The 25,829-nt window shown below is 44.0% G+C and overlaps 1 protein-coding gene across 4 annotated transcripts in view; it reads left to right on the top strand.

Annotated features, from left to right (window-relative positions):
- Window positions 1–14,950, top strand: part of KCNIP1 (potassium voltage-gated channel interacting protein 1) — a 341,859-nt gene extending 326,909 nt beyond the window's left edge. For all 4 annotated transcript variants that reach the window (XM_015070504.3, XM_053226584.1, XM_027034196.2 and 1 more), the window contains 7 exons: window positions 833–957; window positions 1,765–1,834; window positions 3,319–3,389; window positions 4,109–4,216; window positions 9,354–9,458; window positions 10,358–10,420; window positions 14,091–14,950. In XM_015070504.3, coding sequence (XP_014925990.1) covers window positions 833–957; window positions 1,765–1,834; window positions 3,319–3,389; window positions 4,109–4,216; window positions 9,354–9,458; window positions 10,358–10,420; window positions 14,091–14,138 — 590 coding nt within the window. In that variant the 3' untranslated portion in view covers window positions 14,139–14,950. The remainder of the gene's footprint in view (window positions 1–832; window positions 958–1,764; window positions 1,835–3,318; window positions 3,390–4,108; window positions 4,217–9,353; window positions 9,459–10,357; window positions 10,421–14,090) is intronic.
- The last annotated feature ends 10,879 nt before the right edge of the window (window positions 14,951–25,829 follow it).

Below are 25,829 nucleotides of genomic sequence, written 5' to 3'. Positions count from 1 at the left end.
TGATGGTAAAGTGTGGAAACCTCCGCTTATTCAGTTTGTGGTCCTTCAGTAGGAGATGGGCAGATTTCTTGCTTTGACTGACCCTTTCTCAATAACTGGTGAAAAATTATATTACATTGTCATTCTTATTGGAGGAACAAACTGCTACTTCAGACAACTGTTTTTGAAACCCCTCAAACGCTTCAGAAGCTTTGATTTATATCAAGTAGTTCCCATTTAAGTCACTTGCCTATTATTTAAGAATGTCTAGTAGACATTACAAAACAACACTGTAAAATACACTTGTACTCTTAAATTAATATTTAACATGCCATAATTGGAACTTTTTGCCAAATTGGGTTAGCCTTCATCTATTCGTACCAAATGGTAAGAGTTTGCTCTACATTTTTAATAGAGTTGTTTCCCTTTGCTGTTTGAAAGCTGTTAATCATTCCACTCACTTACCTGTGTCTCTAGAATATTCACATGGTTCAGTGGGCAGCAAATTGAATGTGCAAAGAAGTTATTTTGAAAGAAAGGGAAAGTTTTCATCATGGACTTATTTTTAGCACTCCTGCCTTCATCTCCACTTGGAACGTGTTCATCTCCAGCCTGAAGCTCCCTCCCTGAGTAGTGCCTGACACCCCTCGGGTAATGACTGGACTGAGTGTGAGACAGAAGTGACTGGGTTGGGGGTGGGGGGGTGGTCAAGGCAGAAGAATCATCTGCAGTGTGACCCCAGCCCCGAATCCCTTATCCCAGGTCATAACACTACTCTTTTGACAGCCCAGACTGTGGTCTGACAAGTGGCCACTAAGGTCAGCCACTCCAATGCCATCTCCTCTGGTTCCAGATAAGATTGAAGATGAGCTGGAGATGACCATGGTTTGCCATCGGCCTGAGGGACTGGAGCAGCTGGAGGCCCAGACCAATTTCACCAAGAGGGAGCTGCAAGTTCTTTATCGAGGCTTCAAAAATGTAAGGCCCACAGGGCACCTGAAGGCCCAGGCAGGATTTCCCATCTGGAGCAAAGCTCTTCCAAATGTCAACAGGGCCCATCAGAGAGTTTTCCATGTGTGTGGTTGTAAAAGGAAGGCCAATTCTATAAAGACATGAGAGCAAGATCACCTGGCTAGAAAGAAAGACTTCAGGCAAGAATGAGGCAATCTCCATAGATGGGAAACTGGCCAATAGCCCAGGAACTTCACAACATGGTAGGCACATCCTTGGAGAATTCACCTTGGCCCAGCTTCTAGCCTTAGTGTGACCCATTCACACTGTCAATATTGTCGGTGCCCCAGAACTGACGAGATTTAGGTCTGTGCTGAGCTCATAAAGACTGAAGTGTAAGCCTGAATGCCCATGTATTAATTTGCTGTATTATTTCATATATTAAACCTCATGACAACCTTGTCAGAAGGTACTGTTAGCCCCATTTTACAGGTTAGGACATTGAGGATCAGACACTAATTCACCCAAAGTTGCAAAGCCTAGAAGAGGCTGAGCCAGGATCCAAACCCAGACCTTCCTAGGCCCAAATCCCAAGCTGTTTCTACCTCAGAGTGCCAATTCTCTGATGATGTCTCATCATTTTGCAAGGCAGCTTCATTCTTAAGGCAGGGCTATCTCCCGGCCACTCACCTGGAGGCACAGAAGTGTGCAGGCGTTTGCCCAGTCCCTGTTCATCAGGGATGATGAGGAATCCTAAACCCCAAGGCTGGACCCAGTCTCCTCCTTCGGGGCCAGGCAGCCCTCCCTCCCACTGACTCTCTCCCCTTCACGCAGGAGTGTCCCAGCGGTGTGGTCAATGAAGAAACATTCAAGCAGATCTATGCTCAGTTTTTCCCTCATGGAGGTGAGTCTGATCTTGAAAAGATCCTTCCCAACTCCTTCTCTGGTGAGCAGCCTTTCTTCCTCCAGGTTCATGTTTCTTGTTATGTGTCTCCTCCTCAACAGCAGGGACAACTCAGAGTAAGATTCCCCTCCCTTATTACAAGATATGGAATTAGCTAAAGTTTTAGCAGAAAAGAGCTCTGAAATGGATTCTCTCCAAGAGAGAAGAAGAGATTAATAAAGCAATATCATAAAGTCTCATATCAGCTCTAGAAAGCAGGTACTGTATCATATCCGAGATGGACAACAACGTCTCAGAGAAGTTAGCAATTCACTCAAGATCAAGATCAAGATAATGCAGCCAGTAAGTAGCAGAGCAGGATTCTAGCCCATAAGTGTCTGATGTAAAGCTCCGCCATGTTGGTTCCACCATTTTGCTACACTCTCCATTCTTTTCCTTACAACAGCTGAGGGCAAGGTGAAACTTTGAAAAATAATTTTAATACCAGAGACTGTAGAAATAAATGAATCCAAAAAGATGTAGGGAACATAAAGCTGTGCATAGAAGTCCAGGTTAGTGAGTGTGCCAGGCCCACAGACACTCTGTTGCCATGCCTGACTCCTGAAGGAAGTTGCTGTGCCTCCATGGGCCTAAGACATCAATGGCTCTTTCCCAAGGCTTCTATGAGTCACGTGCCATTTCACTTCCTGCCCCCAGGAGCTATCTCCTGCAGGATCCCTTCCCTGGGTCCTGAGGAAATGGAGATCCAAGTGTCCCAAACATTTCTTGAGCTCTGTCTCTCATGGGCCTCTTTGGCACAGATGGGGCCCTCCTAAGTGTGGGACCCTGTACAGGGCCCCTCTGCAAGTTGGGGAGCAGCTTCACCCCATGAAGACCCCAGAACCACTGCTGTTGAATTCTGTTGAGCCACAGTTTATTGAGTTTTGACCATTTGGCAGGAATGGTGATGGTTAAGATGATGTGACTATGTGAAAAGTTTAACATACTTTTTCAAAAATTCCAAGAGATAGGTTTTGCTACATCCCTTTGTACAGAGACAGGAAAGAGGAGCTCAGAGAGGTTCTGCTAGATGCCTGTTCACACAGCTACATAGGGAGAGAGCTGCTAGCCAAGCCCAGGTCTGTCTGCTCCCTAGTGAGTACTCACTACATGGCATTGCACATCACTCAGAAGGGCGCCTTCTTCCCACAGTTGCCACGTCACTCACCCACCAAGAATTACCCATGTGAACCAGCAGGAGGGTCTTCCTCCGGGGATGGCTAGATGTAGGGGTAAGGGCTTGTCTTTGTCCTAAGAACTTTCCACCTAAAATCCAGGACAGCCACATGGGTCCCTGTTTACACAGTGGGCTTGCCCACACTGCCTTTCCTCCTTTCCATCACCCCAGCAGCACCCTCTTCTCTTCCTTATTGTTTCCAAGCATTCTCCCTTCCCTCTGTGAAGCCCCGGCTCCCGTCACCTGCCTTTCCTTCTGTGCCTTTCAGATGCCAGCATGTATGCCCATTACCTCTTCCACGCCTTCGACACCACCCAGACAGGCTCCGTGAAGTTCGAGGTATGCTTGTCTCAGAGTCCCGGGGTCCTCACCATCTCCTCTTCTAAACTGTGTGCTATTGATGGGACAGTCGGGTCCTCAGATGCTTCAGTCCGTCATCCATTTAACAAACATTTCCTGAAGATAGAGAAACAGCAGCTGCCCCACCCCTCTGGGAACTCAGGGCCTCAGAGGGACTAAAGAAAAGAGTGTAACAGCTCACGTTCACACCGAGCTTACCACGAGACAGACTCTGTACTAGTGCTTTGCATGTATTAACTCATTTAATCCTCATAGTAACCCACAAGGTAGTGTTCTATTATTTATTACCAGTTTACAGAAGAGGACGGTGAGGCAAAGAGAGATTGAGTGTTTTTTCCAAGGTCAAATAGCTAGGAAGAGGTAACAGAGGGATTTGAACTCCGGTAGTAGACTATACTGCCTTTCTGAGGCTAACTGCGCTGTGGGATAGGGCAGTGCCACAGGAGGCTGTGTTTACCTGTGTCTGGAGATGTCAGCACATACTTTCTTCCTCAAGGACGCTCTGTCCCCCCAAAATGGGGCAGGGTAGGGAATGGAAGGGGGGCACTTTCGCTGAGCTTGGCCATGTCCTTCAGGGGACAGAGGACATGGGAGATACCACTATATAAAAGCAGTCATAGAGTCTGACCCAAAGACAGAGCTTCCTCCCACCCCAAGGCTTGGTGGTTAATGTCATTAATGCCTCTTTCATTTGTCAGGACTTTGTAACTGCTCTGTCGATTTTACTGAGAGGAACCGTCCATGAGAAGCTAAGGTGGACATTTAATTTGTATGACATCAATAAAGATGGATACATAAACAAAGAGGTAAGTGAGCTGAGGCCAGGGTCACGAAGGAGGCACAATGAAGGCATCCAATTAAGCAGTAAACAGCCCCGTCTGGAGAATGAAACTGTCTGAATGAGGAGGGATCTGCCTTGGGGCTAACAGAGAGATTCCTGGTCACCTTTGACCTACCCCATTGCCCCACCCTGCCCTGCCCCCAAGTACTCAAGAAAGGATTAAGCAGATTAATTTATTGTCACTGGGTCACATGTATTCAGTGTACATTCCAAAGGGAATGCAAATGATTTTTGTGTAGAGTTACTCTTCCTAGGAGAACTCACATTTCATAGGTTAATAGTCACAAATTAAAGCTAAAAGTTGGAGGGGCGCCTGGGTGGCTCAGTCGGTTGAGCGTCCGACTTCGGCTCGGGTCATGATCTCATGGTTTGTGGGATTGAGCCCCACATCGGGCTCTGTGCTGGCAGCTTGGATCCTAGAGCCTGTTTCGGATTCTGTGTTTCCCTTTCTCTCTGCCCCTCCCCAGCTCGCGCTCTGTCTCAAAAATAAATAAACACTAAAAAAAAAAAAAAAAGCTAAAAGTTGGAATGGTAGAATTGCAGACATCATCCAGAAGAGAGAAGGGAGATTGCAATAGGATCACACTGGCCACAATCTATTTTGCCTACTAATAAAACCACAGAAGGGGACGATGGCAAGTGCAGCCATCTCTTAACAAATCACAAATAATGTCTGAGTCTTCACTGCCTGACACTTTTAGAGCCACCTGTGGTGTCTAGCCAGTGAAATACCCACAGGTCTGTCTCAAAACTCACTTTGGTATCTACTGTATTTTGGTATCTCAGCTGAAGCTTGGACATAGCATCCTGTAACATCCCATTCCCTGAGCTTCTGAGTGCCAAGCCCAGTGCCTAGAGTAATAGCATCTCCAGGTCTCACCCCAGCCCTGCAAATTTCCCTCTGACATTCAGTCTTCATTCATTCAGTCGTGCATTTGCTCAACATATATTTGAGGGCTTATTAGGTGTTGTAGGTGCTGAAAATCAAGTGATGAATGATCCCCCACATGTGAAACCCTAATATCTACTAATAACAGATATGTTCAGTGGATTCCAAGAAATACATGTAATGGGATAACAGATGGCCGTTTAAGATCATACAAAAGTATTAAGATGTAAAAATTCATCTTTTAAAATCGTATGTATAATATTATCTCAATTTTTCAAAGAATGTAATGCTTCTGTACATACTCAAATATGTGCTATGACAAAATATTCAAATACTACTTTACAAAATAGATAAAGAAAAGACCCTAAAATGGGACTTATAACACGGTTGTCAACCTTGGTTCAGCCATAATTCCATCACTTGAATAATCTCACTATCTCCAGCTCCCTCTTCCTTGTTTGTAGACCAGACAATATTGTTCCCATTTATACCCATCAGACCTCTCTTGATGGCAGAATTAATAAAGAACCCCTTAAAAGAAAAAGAAAGTGTGGATAAGCAGCTTCCTAGAAAAGATAGCTGGATCTTCCCCCTGACAATCATTTGGAGATAATCTCATCCAAATTATAGGCAATGAGAATCCTGAGACAGCAATCAAAATTGGTCTTAAATCCTTTCTCTTATAAAAGGTACTCAGGAAAGAAACCTATAACAATGCAGATATGAAGGACTTACAAAGCCTACATTTTAAAATAAGCCCATGGGTAGAGACGTTTATTTCCTATTTCTGTTTCTTGGGAGGGTCTAAGACAATGACACCCCTCCAGCAATGAGGACACCTCGCACCCAGACCTTGGTGTCTGAATATCATTATCCAGCTAAAGGAACCAGTCTCCTTCAAGAAGTGGGTGATTCCAGGACTGGGACAGAGAAAATGCAAGATGGGCCTGGAGTATCTTGTAGTGCTGGAAAGTACTGGGGTGCTTGAAAAAAGAGAAAGAAGAGGAAAAGAAAGAAAGAAAGAAAGAAAGAAAGAAAGAAAGAAAAAAGAAAAAGAGAGGAAGGAAGGAAGGAAGGAAGGAAGGAAGGAAGGAAGGAAGGATGAATGAAGTAGTGAGCGGGGGAGAGAGGAAGGCTGGGACATGTCAAAAAGCTGCAGGAATAAGTCTGAAAGAGTTCCTAATCACCAAAACCAGAACAATTTGAGCAATATATCTAATAATGCTAGTGTTAGGGGTGCCAGAGTGGCTCAGTCAGTTGAGAGTCCCAACTCTGGTCGGCTCAGGTCACGATCCCAGAGTTGTGGGATCAAGCCCTGCATCAGGCTCTTCACTGAGCATGGAGCCTGTTTCAGATTCTCTCTCTCTCTCTCTCTCTCTCTCTCTCTGCCCCTCTCTCTCTGCCCCTCTCCTCTGCTTGCACATACACTCTATCTCTAAAAAAAAAAAAAAAAAAAAGTTAGTATTAGATTATAAGGTATAAAATAAAGAACACATCCATGAGTCCCTACTAAATTATATATATAATTATAGATTATATGTATTCAAATAATATGTGTTCAAATAAATAATAAATATGTACTCAAATAAATAATTGAATTCATAGATAAATAGGGGATAAGGGACAATTCTTCCTTAAAGAAGAATTCTAATTAATAAATAAAAAAGGAATAAAGGAAATACAAAGTCAGCATTAGGCAAACACCACAGTAATCATTTTTGCAGGCAAGATCCACTGAAAGAAACTAAGATCAGGGGAGGAACTTGATAGGCACCCCCTTTAATCAAATGATCAAGGTTAACATCACCATTAACACGATATATCAAGAACCACTTTGATAGGATGCACCAAGAAGGATATAATATCACTGATTTGGTATTCTTGTCAAAAATGCATAACTTCAACCTAATCATCAGAAAACCTGGAACTAACACGAGCAGAGACATTCTACAAAATAACTGATCAGCATAATAACTGACACTTCATATCAGAAGTGCCTTGCTCTTGAAAGACAAACAGAAACGGTCACAGGTTAGAGGAGACTAAGGGGACACAACAGTTAGATGGATGAGAGATCCTTAACCATAAAAAAGACACTAGGGGAAAATCTGTTGAGAGGTGAATAAGCTTGATAGTTTCCTTAATAGCACTGTAGCATTGTTGTAGAAATGTCAGTTTCCTGGGTCAGTTTCCTGTCAGTTTCCTTGTGCTGTGGTTTTGCAAGTTAAAATTAGGAGAACCTGGGTCAAAGGTATAGGTGCATGCTCTGTTCTATTCCTACAGCTTTTTATAAGTCTAAAAGTATTAATAGGTTAAAAACACATACAAATAAAATAAGCACCTGGAATGAAGAGTAGCAGACAAGGACCCCAAGATAGAGGCTGTCCCCTGGGTCTCCGTAGACACTATTTCAAATATCTCAAAGACAAGGCTGCCTTCCTGCACCCTATTTCCTGCATTTGGAGGAGGGGCCATGGAATACCACGCCTGGTCAGTGTGATCAGAACATCACAGACCCACTCAACAGTTACTGGGCTCCTAGCCCATGCAGAGACCTTAGCAATGAAGGAGCAAGCATGTCCTCACGAGTTCATGGTCTTGAGGAAACAGATCTATAAACTAATAATAAGAACAATTTAACTATTTTAATAAATATTTAATGATCACTTATTCTGTATCCAGAAGCATTGCAAGATTAGAAAGAAAACATGATAGCATTTGTAACATCTTTCAGGCCTCATCAAACAAGAATGAGTTTGTAGAAAGAGGTCTTTTGGTTACAAATATAAAAAATCATCAAAATAGGGGCACCTGGGTGGCTCAGTCAGTTAAGCATCCAACTCTTGGTTTCAGGTCAGGTCACGATCTCACGGTTTGTGAGTTCAAACCCTACATCGGCTCTGTACTGACAGTGTGGAGCCTGCTTGGGATTCTCTCTCCCTCTCTCTCTGCCCCTCCCCCACTCTTTCATGTTCTCTCTCAAAATAAAGAAATAAGCTTTTTAAAAAATCATCAAAATAAATTAGCTTAAGCTGAGAGATTTCCTATAAAGATACAGTTAGTCTGATGGAACTTGTGTAAACTCTATTGAAACTAGAAGGTTGTTAGTCTCCTCTCTCTCTCTCCACCCCCTTTTGTCCCCTCTGTTTCCTCACCCTCCTCCAGCATTGCTGAGATCAAGATGGCCACACTCCTCTGCAAGAATGACAGGTTCAAGTTGCTAGCAACAGAGGGGTGGGGAGGTGCAAGAGGAGGTTTTAGTTTATAGAGTAAGGGTTCTGAGACACTGCCTCTCTGCAGCTTCTTGAGTCCTTGTTACTGTTTCTGTCTTCTTCAACTGTTTTTCTCAGAGAGCCTGAGTGTATGTGAGTATACAGTATGTATGTGTGAGTATATGTGAGTGAGAGTGTGAGTGTGTGCGTGTGTGTGTGTGTGTGTGTGTGTGTGCAGGTATGCATGTATGTGCTCATGGGAACAGGTGTCTGTTTCTCCCCCCACCCCCACCTCCCTTCTCCTTCCTCTACTCCTTTCTCTCCTCTCCTCTCTTTCTCCCTGCATTTTTCTCTTCTTCTCTACTTTCTGTGTATTTGCTCCCTTCTCTTCACAGAACTTCTACTCTTCTGCACAAGTTTTTGATGTCTGTTTTCACTCAACCTCAGCTAAAACCTGGAAATGGCTTGCCTGTGGCACTGACTCTGGCCCCAACGCCACTTGACTTTTGAGTCCCAGGGTTCTATCACTCCTGATTACAGTTTCTGTGCCTCATCACCTAAACTTCTCCAGGGAGAAAAACAGAGTAGCCCAGCTTTAGTCAGACGTCCACCTTTGTTCCAAATTAGCAGTGGTCACAGAGACAGGTCACCCAGTACAAACACAGCCACCCAGGCCAACCATTCAAGGGAATTGTGGAGTAGGGAGAGGGTCTTCCAAAAATGGAGTGTGGGCCCATCAGTACACAAACATGTTCACCCCAACCCCCCATATAACCCCTCACTGAGGATAATGCTTAAGAAAAGGTAACCTATCCAAGAGCTTCTGAAGGCAAAGAGAATGTCCCACTGCCTCCTCTCAGAATATAGCCCTTCAGCCCTTCTCATCAGCTGAAGAGAGTCCTTTTAATCACTTTCAATCACAAGGGGGACAAGGAGCCCCAAACTGTCACATAAAAAGAGACTGACCTCATGTTCTCACACTGTGCTTCCATATCCTCCAGGAGATGATGGACATTGTCAAAGCCATCTATGACATGATGGGGAAATACACATATCCCGTGCTCAGAGAAGACACTCCAAGGCAGCACGTGGATGTCTTCTTCCAAGTAAGTGCACACACGTCGTGCGCGAGCTTTAAGCCCAACTTAGACCAGCCAACCCACAAGCCTCTGAGCAAGTGGTGTGTGTCCAACTCTGTCCTATGCATTGTAGAAAACAGAAAAGAATTACAAAATGCGTCATCCTCAAGTAATAGATGATCTCATTAAGCAAGCAAGTATATACTAGACAATGGAACAGGGAAGTGTATTATGAAATAGAAATGCTACAGTACAGCTTCTACATTCCATACAAATCCTTGGTGGAGCAGAGTAACCAGAGAAGACGTCATTAAACACATTCGTGTAAGTGTTAAGCATTTATGTCTGGGGAGTAGTAGGAGAGAAGATTGGAAACAAGGAGGGGCTGGAGTGTGAGGTCTTGCATTGAAGAGTTCAGTCTTGCTTGGGTGACTATAGTTATTCCATGAGTGGAAGAGTAGCATGACCACAGTGGTGTTTTTGTAAGAAAGTAAGCGAGTGGTAGAGTATTGAAGAATGTCCCAGCTCATTCTAGTCTAATCCTCTCACTTCGCAGATGGGAAAAGCAGAGACTCAGAGAGGCTTAAAGACTCACTCGAGGTCACACAGTAAGTGACAGAGACAGAAGTCGAACCTCTCACATGCAGTGTTCTCTCTGCCAGGTGGACAGGCTGGGGGAGAGTCTGGGGAAGACATGTTAGGGTATCAGCAGAATAATCTGGTGATGAGGCAATGAGAGTCTGGAGCAAGTCTCTCAATTTTAAGGAAGCTTATGGGGCTCAAAATGCTGTAACCAGGGAGTTGGGTGGGATTGTCTGGCCAGTGAAAGACCACCTGAATTCTTGGGGCAAAGGTGGTTAACAAAGAGCAAGTTTTGGAATGCAGATTACCAGGTTCGTTAAAGTGCTTCCTGTTGTGTCTTCCAGAAAATGGACAAAAATAAAGATGGCATCGTGACTTTAGATGAATTTCTTGAATCCTGTCAGGAGGTAAGGAGAGACCTCAGAGCACAAAACATACTAGATCCAGGAAAGAAAATCTGAGGCCTGGGGCCCTGCAGAAGGGAGAGCTGAGATACCCTCTCTACCTCAGGTAGAATTCCATTCCATCCCCTCCTAGAGCTGGGCTGTGGTTGGTCTTGGCTAAACACAGGCTGAGCCAGACAGCCTGAGAAGGATTGTGGGGGGATGTGAAAGGCCAAGGGGGTCTCTGTGAAACCATAGGCTTCTCAAATGGACAACACTCTGCTTTTTCAACAGGTTTCCAGCTCAGTGACCCACTCCTCAGACTACGAGGGGGTAGCTGGGAAAAAAATCTAAAGCTGTAATTCTCAAGCCATGGTGTTCCCCAAAATTGCCCAGATGATTCTGAAAATGAACACTAGATTGGGGGCGAGGCTCTAGAAATCTTTTTTTTAACACAAATGTCCTGGGGATCAACGCTGCTAAAACTTTACTGTGCAAACCAACCTCCTTGAGGATCTCCTTAAAATGCAGATTCTAATTCAGTAGGTCTGGAGCAGGGCTTGAGGCACTGCTTTTCTAACACTCACTCAGATGATCCTGATCCTGCGGGTCCTTGGAAGACATTTTCATTCTGCAAAAGGATAGACTAGCCCAGAGCCTCTGCCAGCAATTGAACTAGAAACAGTTGCTTTTATCTACTTTAGAAAAATGCATTTCTATCCCCCATTTATTTCAGAAAAGTACAGTTACTCTGAGCTCACCCAGTAAGAACTGCAGATACACAAAGCAGAGGAGAAGTTATCAATACATACTGAGCAGGTATTTCAGGTATTTTGCATAAACCTCACAACCATCCTGAGAGGTGGTGCCACTGTATGAGCTTAGCCTTGGTCGTGATATTCAAAATGTTTTATAATGAGAGTGGACTGAGAACTAACCACTCTTAACTGACCTTGACCTCATGCTCAAGGAGCTGTGCCCTAGAGGGATCCTTCTAAGCTTGCCGACCCACTAGCTGATGGATCTTTGGGTGCTCCAGCGGTCCTGTGCCAGTTACCAGATAGCCAGAGGCACAGATGCTGGATGGAAGGCTCACTTACCAACAAGGCTAGAAATATTTCAACATGTTAATCATCATGAACTGGGTGCACGGTAGTATTGATCATACACATTTTAAAGAAGAGAAAACTGAGACATTGCAAAGTTGAGAGATGTGGCTAAGGCCCAGTAGGTGACAGAGATGGAACTTGAACTCCATCATTCTGGTTTGTTTTTTTTTTTCGTTAATGTTTATTTATTATTTTGAGAGGGAGAGAGAGACAGAGTGCGAGCAGGGGAGGGGCAGAGAGAGAGAGGGAGACACAGAATCCAAAGCAGGCTCCAGGCTCTGAGCTGTCGGCGCAGGGCCCCCGGTGGGGCTCAAACCCATGAACTCTGAGGTCATGACCTGAGCCAAAGTCAGATGCTTAACCGACTGAGCCACCCAGGATCCCCTTGAACTTCATTCTAATTTTAAATCCTATGCCCTATTTAAGTGTGCTTTTTTGACTTTGCTTAACAGGTGAGTGAAATTTTCAAATTTGTTTAGTTTCTCACATTAGCAACCTCTATTGCTCTCCATTAATTCACTCATTTCTTGCTCACAACCCACCCATAGATATATATGGTGATGATGCTACTCTAACATAAAGAAACTGAGGCACAAAGGGAGTAAGGTCACCCAGCTAGTAAATGACAGATCCACGATTTGAATTTAGACAGCCTGACTCCATAGACTTCTTTTAAAAGTTCTAGAAACTTTTAGGGGCACCTGAGTGGTTCGGTGAGTTAAGCGTCCAGCTTTTGATTTTGGCTCAAGTCATGATCTCTCCATTTATGAGTTTGAGTCTCACATTAGGCTCTGTACTGACAGTGCAGAGAAAGGGATTCTTTCTCCTTCTCTCTCTGCCCCTTCCCTGCTCATGCTCTCTCTCTCAAAATAAATAAATAAACTTAAAAAAAAAAAAGGTCTAGCAACTTTTAAAAGATTTCAGACACCCAGAATCAACTTTTCTCTTTGTTGATTTTTTTTCTATTATAGGTATGCTTTCTACTTTATCATTTGTGCTGTAAATTATTTTCTTCCTTCTGTTTCATTTTAATTTAATTTTTAGGTTTTCTTTCTAGCTTTTTGAGATGGAGATTTAGATCATTTATTTTCAACCATTCTTTTCTAATACATGCATACAGAGGGATAAAATTTCTTTTAACTACTGCTCTAGATCCCATAGATTATAATATGTCATATTTTCATTATATTTTAATTCAAAATATTTTCTTCTCTGACCCACGGACTTAGAAGTATGTTGTTTAATAGCCAAACATGTTCTACATTCAATACTTATTTCCTAGGGAATATACAATAGAAAAATGTAAATGTAAAATAGAGAACATATAATAGAGACATGCAAAAAGAAAATCAATAAAACCAAAATTTGCCTCTTTGAAAAAATAAATAAAACTGATAAATGCTTAGCAAGATTGATTCAAACAAAAAAGAAAGAACACTCAAGCTATCAATATCAGGAATGGAAAGGGTAACAACACTACAGGTTTTACAGACATCGTAAAGATAAAAGTCAGTTATTCAATACATTTGGCAACATACGAAGTCTACAAACTCCTTACAAATATAATTTACCAAAACTAACACCAAAAGAAATAGAAAATCTGAATAGTCCTATGTGTGTCAAAGAAATTGAATCCTTAATTTAAAACCTTCCCATAGGGGCGCCTGAGCGGCTTAGTCAGTTAAGCAACTGACTTAGGCTCAGGTCATGATCTCACGGTTTGTGAGTTCGAGTCCCATGTCAGGCTCTCTGCTGACAGCTCAGAGCCTAGAGCCTGATTCAGATTCTGTGTCTCCCTCTCTCTCTGCTCTTCCTCCTCTCTCTCTCTCTCTCTCTCTCTCTCTCTCTCTCCCTCTCTCTCTCTCTCTTTCTCTCAAAATTAAATAAACATTAAAAAATGCTTTAAAAAAATAAATAAAACTTTCCCATAAAGAAAATGGCAAACACAGATGTCTTACCTGGTAAATTCTTTCAAACTCTTTCTAAGGAAGAAAGGATGTTAATGTCATACAAATTCAGAGAATAGAGGAAGAAGAAAAAATTCTCAACTTGATTTATGAGGCTATCATAACCCTAATAAGAAAACATGACAAAGCTGTTACAAAGTGAGAAAATTTTCAGGCTAATATATTCCCTCTAGACACAGGTACAAAAAATCAAATCCTGTAATATGTTAAAAAAAAAAAAGAATAAATAGGGTTTATTACAGGAATGCTAGATTGGTTTAACATTCAAGAATTCATCAATATAATTAATGACATAATAGAATTTTTAAAATGCAATCACCTCAGTAGATGGAGAAAAATCATTTGATAAAATGCAGTTGCCCAGAGCTTCTAAAAAGAAGCAATACTCACTGTTTCACTGGATAATTTATTTCTTACAAATTTCTTAAGGCCAGAGAAGGTGCTTCTTGCCTTGAGTTGCTTACTTTCTGGGCCCCCACCCCCGTTTCTCATTCCCTTGCAGAGTTCTTTCTGCACGAGAAACCCATGCTGGAGACTTGCTCACCGTAACAGAACTTCTCAGGGAAAATCCTCGGAGAGTTCTAACTGTCCTCTCTTTTCCCCTTCCTCCCTTCCCAGGATGACAACATCATGAGGTCCCTCCAGCTATTCCAAAATGTCATGTAACTGTGAACCCAGCCATCTGGCTCTCAGAGACGTTGTACTGAACAACCACTTCTTAACACCTTGCTCTGCCCTCGTTCTGATTTTACACACCGACTCTTGGGACAGAAACACCTTTTGCATTTTGAAAGAATTCTCCACTGGAGACTTTCTATGGAACCCAGCATCATATGGCTCAGTCTCTGATGGCCAGCTCTTCCTTCTCCGTCTTCTTGAGAGAGACAAGATGAAATTGGGTTTGTTTTGGAAGCATGCTCATTTCTTCACACTGCTGCCCTATGGAAGGTCCCTCTGCTTGAGCTTACAGTAGTGCACACTTTTTTGCTTGCGTGCCCCAGCCCACTGCCTCCAGCAGACCTTGATGCGTCTGGAAGCAAGATGACCTGAGCCAAATGCACACCATCCTCTGATGGCCTCCCAAACCAACGTGCCTGTTTCCCTTCTTTTGGTGGGAAGAATGAGCATTACACAGAACAGTATGAATCCGTATATGACTAGATTGGGAGAGCCAGCACCTAACATATGTAGGCTAGAACTGAATTCTTAAGCATGGCATTGTCTGGTGACACAAATTGCCCACATCCTTTGTTTCCAGAGGAAAGAACCAATAATTCTCTCTCACATTGGCATCTGTGCTGGTAATGCAAGTCCCTTAATGTGCCCAGGAAGAGAGCCAATGCCCAGTGGTCCATGCCCTCACTCCATCTCCTGCTAGAGCCCAGCACTGCATGCCCCTCCCAGAAAGCCCAGAATGCCTGAAAATTGCTGTAATTTTATACCATGTTCTAATCAATAAACAGAACTATTTCTTACACTCTTAATCTTCATTTCTTTCATGACTCCATTGGACAGGAGAGGTAACCTGTGAGAAGGGAAGGCTAGTCCATTCATTGGCATCCAGGTATTAGTACTTGCTTTGTGCCAGGCCCAGTGCCACTCAGGGCGCCATCCTCCCCTGACCCCAAGCAAATATCCCACTTAAAAGCAAATACTGTGACTAGAAGCAAATACCTCTTTGAGATGACATGCTTCACAACACCTTCCTTCCAACAAGATTGTCACTCTCAAGACCCTCTGGTGTAGAAAGTCTGGCATCTCATGTGGTACGGTGGGGGATACAGAGGTGAAGAGGTGGCCGGAACTGCCTGCTGAGGGGCTCGGAGTCCAAGGGTTGATGAAGTGGCTTCAGCCTATCAGCAACAAATTATTACTTATGTTGGACACCATGTCTTAGATTCCCCATTTGACATCACTTTAAAAAGATTTAGAGCTAACCATGGCATTCTTGGAAGGAAGGCAATTTGCTGAACCCCTAGTATGTGCCAGGTGCTGACTAGGGGCTCACATACGTTACCTCATTTCATGCTCATGTAGAGCATTCTGGGAGATAGAGTCTTCATTTTACTGGTTTGGACACTGAAACTCAGAGGTAAAGGGACCTACCTAGGGTAGCACAGCTCCATAGAGATTAAACTCTTCCCACTCTGTAATAGAGCCTTCCTGCTAGGGAAACTGGCTCCCTGCAAGGAACTGAAGTACCACACAAATGCCTCTTTCATCTGGAGTCCATTCAAAGAGGCATGGGTATTCTTTGAATCCAAATAGCAGATGAAGAAACGGATACCGTAAAGGGGAGAAAGCCTTTAGGTGCCCATGGATCACCAGCGAGAGCAGGCCACCACATGTCATACGTGCATGACATACTCCCAATATGATTGCCACTGGCTCCTGCCACTCATGGCTGGAAATTGTAGAAGATGCAGCTCTGTTTCTCCAGGCTTCCTGGGTGCTGCTATGGGGTCATCGAGGGCTGCTAGACATGTAGCCAGCCCCTAGCCAGGCATACATACACTTAGGCCCAAGCAGAGGACCTGTACTTGTTGGCCCTACCCATGAGGGGTCTGAACCTGCATCATGAGGCTATACAATGTCTAGGCCCTGGTTCTCCACTTTGGCTAAATATCACAATCACCTGGGGAACTTTGAAAAATGCCAGGGGCCAGGCACCACCTCAGACCAATTAAAGTAGAATCTCTACAGGTGAGGCCTAGGCATCGGGATTCTTTAGAATCTGCTCAGGTGATTGCAATGTGTATCCAGAGCTAAGATGGGGAACTGACCAAATTCAGTGCTAAGAATGGAGCACATGATCTGAGCCATCTCCCTAGCCATAATGATTGGTGCAGGGATTGGCTTGATACCTAAGCCAGCCCAAAACAGCATGAATCACAAGATTTGTGCTGGGAACAAGGGGCAAAGATGGTCTCTCTTCTACTGGGCATACATGAGATAGCATGCACTCTTAGGACATTTTGGTAGTGATTTAGGAGTTCTGAGGGATTATCCAATAACCAAGGAGCAGATAAACCAGAATCACAGAAAGCAAGGCAGAGATGTTTAAACAAAGCAAAACACACCAGAAACTGAAACCTTGATTAGATCACTGAGCTGCTGGATCAAGCTGGACCTGAAGCTAGAAACACCTCTGATCTTTTCAGATGCCTGTGTTTGATGCCTATATAATATCCAAGCCAGTTTATCTTTACTCTGGCTGCATATCAGAATCACTTGGGGAGCAGAGAAGGAGAAGTTTTTAAAGTGCTAAGGCAGGGGGCCTTGTCCCAGATTAACTGAATAAGAACCTCTACAGGTAGAGCCCTGAGCATCACTCTGCTTTAAAAGCTCTCCAGGTGATTCCAGTGCATACCTAGGGCCAAGAGCCCATGCAATAAAGAGTGGAAGGGCTGGTGCTCTTCTCCCTGTGCTGGCCAGAGCACAAGAAACACAATTCAGTCCTAAGCACCAAACTCTAAGAGGAAAATCAGCATCTGGAGATATTCAGAAACAAAACGGGCTATTGGAGAAACAAAGTTCTCTGCTTGGAACACCCAGCTCCAACTTGTCCTTCTGGAGGGATCCTACTCCTCCTGAATCGTCTAACAAATTGCCACCATTTGCCAGCAATTGTGCCTGTGGCGGGTACCGTGGCTGTCTTACCCAGACACCCTTGACACTCACCATTACCTCACAGTTGGATTCAAATGTGCCACCTGGAAATGCTTGTGACTTTTGTTTATAACTGTGACTGTCACAAATAGACCCTGACCAGGATGTCTGCACTCTGCCTATGAGCAGGGCAGGCCAGAAGAACCAGGTAGTTAACACCTCCCTGGAGCAGCCCTTAACCAATGGCTGACAAGAGTTGGTGTATAAATACCCCAGACCCATCTCCTTTCCATAGGAAGTACTCCAGGGTGACTTCTATACTGTCTCCCAGACTTCCCCAGTAGCATTGAGCCCTAATAGCCCACAGCAATAATATGCTCAACAGTGGACCCCTTACTGAACCTCCTTCCGTCCCCTCTCTCATTCCCTATACTTCCCTACCATTGCTTCCTTGGATCCCCTCCCAGATCAACTACTGAACCCCTCATCCATGTGTCAGTGTTGGCTTCTAACCTAAAATGATGAATAAAGCTAACCTAAAGTGATGAACAGGACAGATAAGTGACCTGCTCTTATGAATCTTGTATCTCGCAGGAGTAAATAGACAATAGATCATATGTTTTCAGTAAAGTGACATGAAGAGAATACAAGTATGACACGGTAGAGAGTGACTGGGGTGGCAAGGGAGGCTATTCCAGACAGGGTGGGGAGGGAAGGCTCCTCTGAGTGGAGTTTGATGTGGTCTTGGGTGGACCAGGGGTGGGAAGGATCACCAAGCAGTTACAGAAAATCTGGGCCTAAGCTTGCTATCTTTTCTTGTTCAGGCATTCAAGAGGATATCCCTTGTTCCAATAAGGAAATCATGTCTGGAAATATAGAATCTCACCACAACCCGCCCTATGGTTCTCTAACATCATATTTCTGAGCAAATCCTCTGAGCAGAGGCCAGTGAGGCCACTTGGAGAGGCTCCTAGGAGGAAGTGTAGATGAGACTGATGGCCACTGTTTGGTGCCAGGTTGTCTATGGATGATATCTTACTTGAATCTCACAACAACTCTGTGAGATAGGTATTCTAGGCACCTGCTTTTCAGATGAAGAAATGATGCCCAAGACACAGAGGGACCTCTCTACATGGCTGAAAATGGGCTTAAAGAATTCCATGCTCCAAAATGTATGCCCAGCTCCATTTCTCAGAAAGCATGAAGACCATTCCCCACCTATTCCTAAAACTAGCTCTAATGATACACAAACACCAGAAGGTGTTGGAAAGCAGCTGCCATGAATCCATTAGTAAAAAGCAATGAAAACAAGTCCATGAATTCAAGCCAAATTACTCTTCCTCTATAGGGAATAATGCCAAGGACATGTGCAAAGATGCCCATATGGTTTCTCAGAAGAGCTGAAATTAGCATGTCCCTCCACATCAAAATAAAGCCCAATCTAGGTCCCAGACCTCCACAAGCTCTGTACTCAAGTCCAGTGACTGCCTGGAGACCAAAAAAATCCAGATCTTGAAGATCAGGGAGAAACCTTAGGGCAGCCAGCCCCACTGAGTGGACTTTCAAGGACCCATGAAACCCTCGGAGCTGACTGCACTCTCAGTTCTAGAAATGGAACACTTGACCTATACTAAGCCAATCATTTTCTCCCATGCCCCTGGCCATAGCAACTTGTCCAGGGGTAGCTTAAGACCTCAGCCAATGCAAACTGCATGACTTTTAGAGTTATTGCTGAAAAGAATGAAACAAAGTCACTCTTCCCTGTTGGACATGAAAGAATAAGCACATAGCCCTAGCACATACAGGCAATCATTTTGCAACCTACAGGGAAACCAATCTACAGATAAACATCATACCACAGAAATCAAGGCAGAGAGATGAAACAAATGATTTTTTGGAACTGCTGGATCAAACTTCACCTGAAGCTACATGTACCTCTAGCGGTTTGTGTTGCATACATCGATAAATTCATTTTTTATTATTTAAAGCAGTTTGGAATTTAAAGCAGTTCGGAAAGCAGTCACTTTCCGAAACTTGTGACTTGGCACATGCTAACTGAGCCCCCACTGCTTTATATAACAGATGGGGCAACCAAAGCCCACAGCTACACAGCTGGGTGGTAGCAGAGCTCGGACCAGAAATCTAGTCTGGTGTCATATCCACTATACTGCCCTGCCATCTACTTTGCAACCATAATATGACAAGAATATTAAATATCATTTACTGAGCACTTATTGCATGCTAAATAATTCACATGTATTCAAGTCTCACTACCCTGAGGTTGGTTCTGTTATTAATCTCATTTACTGATGAGGAAACTGGAGCTCAGAGAGGTTAACTTGGCCATGATCAAATAGCTAATAAGTGACAGAGCAATTTGAACCCAAGACTTTCTGACTGTTGCACTTAACTGCAAGCCAGGAACTGCCAGGTTCAGTGAGATTATGGAGCCAAGAGAATTAAAGAATTTAGTGGCAACCCAAAGAATACATGCCCAGTATAAAGGAGGCCATCTGTCATAGCTCCAGAGATTGCTGTCATATTGCTGGAATGGGGGCCCAGTTATTAGACCTGACAATTCTCCAAGTTGAAAATCTGGATTTGCATGTAAAATCCCCCAACTTTTGTATTAATTAGTTCAATATTTAAAAGACAGCAGACAGACCAAACCAAACAAGTGTAGGAGCTGCATTTGGCACAGGGGTCACCAATTTGCAACCTCCGCACTAAACCCTATTATCACATTTCCCCACTAGCAAGTGGTGGTAATATATCAGGCTAGTCGACTGTCCATCAACAAGTAAATGGATAAACAAACTGTGGTATATCCATACAACGCAATACAATACAGCTGTAAAGAAGAATGAATTCTTGGTGCGCCTGGGTGGCTCAGTCAGTTAAGTGTCCAACTTTGGCTCAGGTCACGATCTCATGGTTTGTGAGTTGGAGCCCCACGTCAGGCTCTGTGCTGACAGCTCGGAGCCTGGATCCGGCTTGGGATTCTGTGTCTCCCTCTCTCTCTGCCTTCCTCCACTCGTGCACTCTCTCTCTCTCTCTCTCTCAAAAATAAGTAAACATTTAAAAATTTTTTAAAAAGAAGAAGAAGAATGAATTCTTGACACACATAGAACAACATGAATGAATCCCAATAATGATGATGACAGAAGCTAGACAAAAAAAAAAAAAAAAAAAAAAAGGGTCCATACTGTATGTTTCCGTTAATATAAAGTTCTGGGAAATGCAAACAAATCTACAGGGACAGGAAGGAGATCAGTGGTTGCCTGGGGATGGGGAGGGTCAGTGCAGAGACAAGGGATAAGAGAGATTACCAAAGAAGAGACTTTGGGTAGTGGTGGATGTGTTTACTTTCTTGATTGTGTGATGGTTTCATGAGTACATACATGTATCCAATATATAGAATTATAATCTTTAAATGTGTGTAGTTGATTCCATGTCAACTTAAAACTGTTAAAAATTTTTTGGTCTGGTATCCCAGGGCCACCAACACCTTTCATGGGCTATCTACCACTCTGAGACCCCCGACCCCCACAAGAAGTACTTCGCATTAATAAGCCTCATCATCCTGCCTTCCCTGGTGTTTCTTCTGGCCAGTTCATTCCCAGCCAAGTTTCTTCAGCTACATCACATCACTCCCATTCATACCAGGAAGGCTGCTAAGTCCAGTCCCATCCCTTCTGCACTCCTCCAAAGCCCAGTCAAGGCCCCTTATCCAGACTAGAATGCCTGACAAGGGGCAAGGATTTTGTGGCAGGGGACTAGGAACTAAGAGTATCCAATCTTATCTCCTAACCCCCCACTCCTTTCCCTGGCTAAGAGGCCAAAGCCTCTCACTGGTAATGCCAACACAGAATAGGTATATGACTGAGGAGAGTTGGAGAAAGACGATTATCATGGACTCTATGAAGGAGAGAAGTCCTTACATGATAAATATTAGCTCACTGTGATGATTAATTTTATGTGTTAACTTGGCTAGACCATGGTACCATGGTAAAATTCCATTCTAGTTGTTGTTGTGAAAGTATTTGCTATATGTGATTAACATTTAATTCAGTAAACTTTGGGTAAAGCAGATAATTTTCCATTATGTGGTGGGCCTTATCCAATTAGTTGAAGGCCTTAAGGGAAAAGACTAAAGTGTCCTGGGAAGAAGGAATTTGGCCTCCAGAGCATATCAGAATTAAATCATTTTGGATAATTAAGAAGGAGCTATGAAAGGGGACTATCCAATGAGCATCCAGAGCATGCTGTGAAAGGAGAGGACCACCTCTCTCAATCACTTCCTACATGCGTAGCATCTTCTGGGCAGTGCCTCATTTAGTATTGTAACAATCCTCTGGGATAGTGTTCTGTGTAGAACTTGTCTGTGTGACTTGTCATGCATTTCTGCCCAGAGCTGCACACAGACAATCATGGGGCAGGGTGGTGCTTACTTGGCTTGTGCTTCACATCTGGTCTCGGGATCAGAATTGGCCCCTCTGTTCCTGATGCCAAGAGGGAATAATTTGCCTCACCTCCTTGAGCCAGACCAGGCTGGCCCCTGGAGTGGATCAGGGAGAGAAGAGAAATATGCAGACACCCAGGCTCCTAAGATTGTGCAATATAGTAAGAGAAACAGAGAAACAACCAGCTTGCTCAAGACTGCACTGGGGCAAACTTAATGACTAACCATAGATCACACATGGGTAGTGTATATATTGCCCTGGTGGGTATAGTTAGTTGGAAGCCTCACCTGAGGGGAGGATGCTTCACCCAGGACCCTCAATCGGGACTCCAACCAGGCTCTTCACTGCGGAGCTTCCCCAGCTAGGAGGCTGGATGTTGTGAGTACCCGATTTGATGTATTATGATAGAGGAAAGAAAGGTTTAAATAGGCAGAGGGAAAGGTTAGAACCCAAGGTCCCTGGGTGGGGAAAAACACATATTTTGGAACAATGCTGGGAGCTCTGATCACAGCAAACCACCCCTCAGACATAAGGTTCCTCTTAAGAATGTAACAGACACCACCTACTCCCTCTAGGTTCCCCTCAGGAATTTGACAATCAAAATACCTAACTAAAATAAGTAAACAATAAAAATTTACGTTATACAAGGCACAGTATGACCTTAGTCAGGATCCTCACGCAATGGAGTCCAGCCTATCAGGAATGGACAACCCAGCCCCTGGAGTGATCAAGCCAGTAAGAGTAGGACCTGAGAAGGAAGAGCAGGAAGGGAAGGGGGGCTGACCAGAACCTTCTAAAACAAAGACCTTGACTATTGTCTCGGTCATTCACCTTCAATGCCCCCTCTCTGCAAAGAGAGCTTTCATACTGTTCTTACTTTCTAAGCTTATACTCTACTAAACTTTTGCCTGCTGCTCATTTTGTGCCCACCTCTTCATTCTTCAAAGCAGTGAGACAACGAACCCTGGGTATTGAGGTAAAGAATCCTGCAACATTACTTTGGGGGCTCATCAGGGATATCAACGTCTTCTAACTGTAAGTAGAGAACAGCCACACCCCCTCTTTTCTTTCTATCCTAAATACAACTCTCAAACCAAACAATGGGCACCTGTCAGCCAGATAAAAGCAAATAGTATGGCTGCCATTCTCAAATCTCAGGTGACGGGCTCCTTGGGTCTCCTCCCAGCTGATCCCCCAGCATAGTTGGGAACGTATGGTTATTTCTTTCAAGAATGACCCCAGATGCACAGACTCAGGGGAGGCCAAACAGCAACTGAAGGGTCCTGACCAAGTCTACTCTCCGATGGATGCCTGAAGGCTGTCGGTAGAACCTGATCCCTGACCACCCATTTGGGTAATCGGAGGCATTCTCCTCTTTCTGGCTCTAATTTGTGTTTTAGCATCAATTGCGGGATCCTGGATTCACTGTGTGTTTGATGGAAATATAGAAGAGAATATACAGTACCCCTTCTTGTTCTTCATGGTCTTGGAAAAGAAAAATGGGAAGAACTGTGATTTTAACCAACAGGGCAGGAGAGCACTCCCTTTTGAGTTGTTTTGCTCAAGCCCTGGTTGAAATTGCCCCTCCTTTGATCCAAAGCCTAGGAAAACAACAGTGATGTCCTCGCTGCTGACCTCCAGATGCTCCACATTTGTGTTGTTTCTGCCAGGTGGGAGGAACGGGTGTCTGTGCCATATGAAGGACAGAGGACTATGGCATCTGAAGGGCTTTTACTGGGTACACGGGAGCCATTGTGCTACACTTAGCCCAGTGTATGTGACTTGTACCAATCTAGATATTTTTTTTTAACTTTTTTATTTATTTAGTCAGAGAAAGAAAGTGTGTGGGGGAGGGGCAGAGAGAGAAAGGGAGAGAGAGAGAATCCCAAGCAGGCTCTGCACTGTCAACATGGAGCCCAATGTGGGGCTTAAAGTCACAAACTGTGAGATCATGACCTGAGCTGAAATCAAGAGTCAGGTGCTTAACCAACTGAGCTACCCAGATGCCCTCAACCTAGATACTTTAAAATGGATACCCACATGGCTGGAACATATTTATGTGGGCATTGCTGAAAAAGGCAGGAGACCAGCCCCCAACTTTGGCTCTTCTAGCTCCCCTCAATGGCTGATTTTATCCTTACAAAAAATAGTTTTTGCCAGCCTTTTGAAATATAAAGAGGAACAGTTTTATTATGATCAAAACGTAAATTACCATTGGGCCAAAATAAAATTAGTGCTACCTTTTACAACCAGGGGGGTCTTACTTGGTCTCAGTCGATACCCCCAAAGTCCCACAGGCCAGAAACAGAGGGGTAGGAGAAAGTGGGGAAGACAAGGTCAGCGCTCGGAGGTAGGGTCAAGCCTGAGTAAGAGCGACCAATCCCAGCACCTTGTGAGACTGACAGGGCTTTTGGCTGCCAGTCGCATAGCCAGCCAAAATGCAGGGCCAGGAGATGAGGTTTCTCTTGGCCATCTGGGGTCAGGAGATAAGGTTTCTCCTGGCCAGCTGTAGGAAACTGACATAAGGGATGCCTTTTCCTCTTTTTCCTATAGATGGGTAATTCTCCAACCAAGGTCAATACTCCTTTGGGATGCATTCTGAAAAATTAGAATGATTTTGATCCACAAATCCCGAAGAAAAAGCGACTCATCTTCTTTTGCACTGGGGCTCGGCCCCAATACAAATTGGAGGTGGAAACCTGGCCACCAGAGGGAAATATCAATATAATACTATCTTACAATTGGACTTGTTGTGCAAACGTGAGGGGAAATAGGGAGAATTCTATGTTCAGTGTTTTTGTGCCTTAAGAAAAAATAGAGATATGTGCAAGCAATGTAAGGTTAATCCTGACTTACTGGCAACCCTTTCCAAAGTCCAGCAATCAGGAGGGGAAATAATCAAGGGCACCTTGCCAGTACCCAAAGCAGACCTACAGATGGAGGAAGGGAAGCCTTCCACCCCCACCTCCTCCTCCTCAGGTCCTCTATCTATACATCCAGACTTAAAAACATGCACTTCTGCTCCCTGCTGCCCACTTTACCCAGGCCGTCCCCGTAATGTAACAGGCATGTTTCCTCTACAAGAAGCTGGAGTGCCAGAAGGAGGGACTCAGGGAGGCACCACTATGATAAGATACAAGTACCTTTTTCATTACAAAATTTAAGACAGATAAAAGGGGATACTACATAAGTTTTCTGATGATCCAGGTAAGTATATAGAGGCTTTTCAGAATATTATGTATGTTTCTGAATAAACCTGGAAAGATATAACGCTTCTGTGGAATCAGACTCATAATGAAAGAGAGAAACATGGGTTTCTGGCAGCAGCTGAGAGATATGGGGATGAGCAACTCATTAATTATCATGGAACTGGAGGTCCTAACAGGGAACTTCCAGTCCCCTATGGAGTTCAGGCAGTCTCATCCCAAGATCCTGATTGGGACTATGATAATCCCATTGGGGAATGGTGTCACTGCCATTTCTAAGCCTGCATTTGCGAAGGATTAAAAAGAACAAAGGGTAGCCCCTTAAATTACCCTAAATTAGCCACTATTCTACACAGGATTAAAACCTGGTAGCCTCCCTGGAAAGGTTAAGAAAAGCTCTCATTAAATAGATGGCTATCTCCCCTAATACCTCTGAGGCTGAGATGATTCTAAAGGACAAATTTGTCACTCGATCAGTCCCCGATATTTGAAGGAAGATGCAAAAATTGGCTGTTGGCCCAGAAGGGACCCTGGAGGAGCTCTTAAGAACTGCCAATTGGATATATTACAACCAAGATCAAGAGGAGAATATGGAACAGGAAAGGAGGCTTAAGAAAAAATCTGAGGCCTTAGTTGCAGCCTTAGGTACTATGTCAGACCAGACTTCCCAAGGTCCTGGCACCAAGTGCCATTCATGTGGCCCTTCAGGGCTCTGGACAACCGAAGTTGAATCCCTGTCAGCTCTGCCCCTTGTATGGAGACAATCACTGGAGATCTGAATGCCCCCAGGGACCTCAAACCGTGAGGGCTCAGATAACCAATGTCCCTGAAAGGGACTGAGGGAGTGGGGGCTCATTAGGGTGGCTCCCCCCAAACCAGCTACCTATCAGAAACCCAGAGCCTTGGATAACTCTGGAAAAAGAAGGGAAACCAGTTTTCTTTCTTTCTTGACACTGGAGCCACCTTTTCTGTCCTTCTTTCCAAAACCGGCCAACTATCCAAACACAGTGTAATGATTAGAGATGTCTCTGGAAACCTTATGACTAAATTTTTCTCTCAGCCACTGGGGCGCATATGGG

Source organism: Acinonyx jubatus, chromosome A1, assembly GCF_027475565.1.
Source record: "Acinonyx jubatus isolate Ajub_Pintada_27869175 chromosome A1, VMU_Ajub_asm_v1.0, whole genome shotgun sequence".
NCBI lineage: Eukaryota > Metazoa > Chordata > Mammalia > Carnivora > Felidae > Acinonyx > Acinonyx jubatus.
Note: the sequence above shows the minus strand (reverse complement) of the source record. Positions and strands in the feature narration are given on the sequence as shown.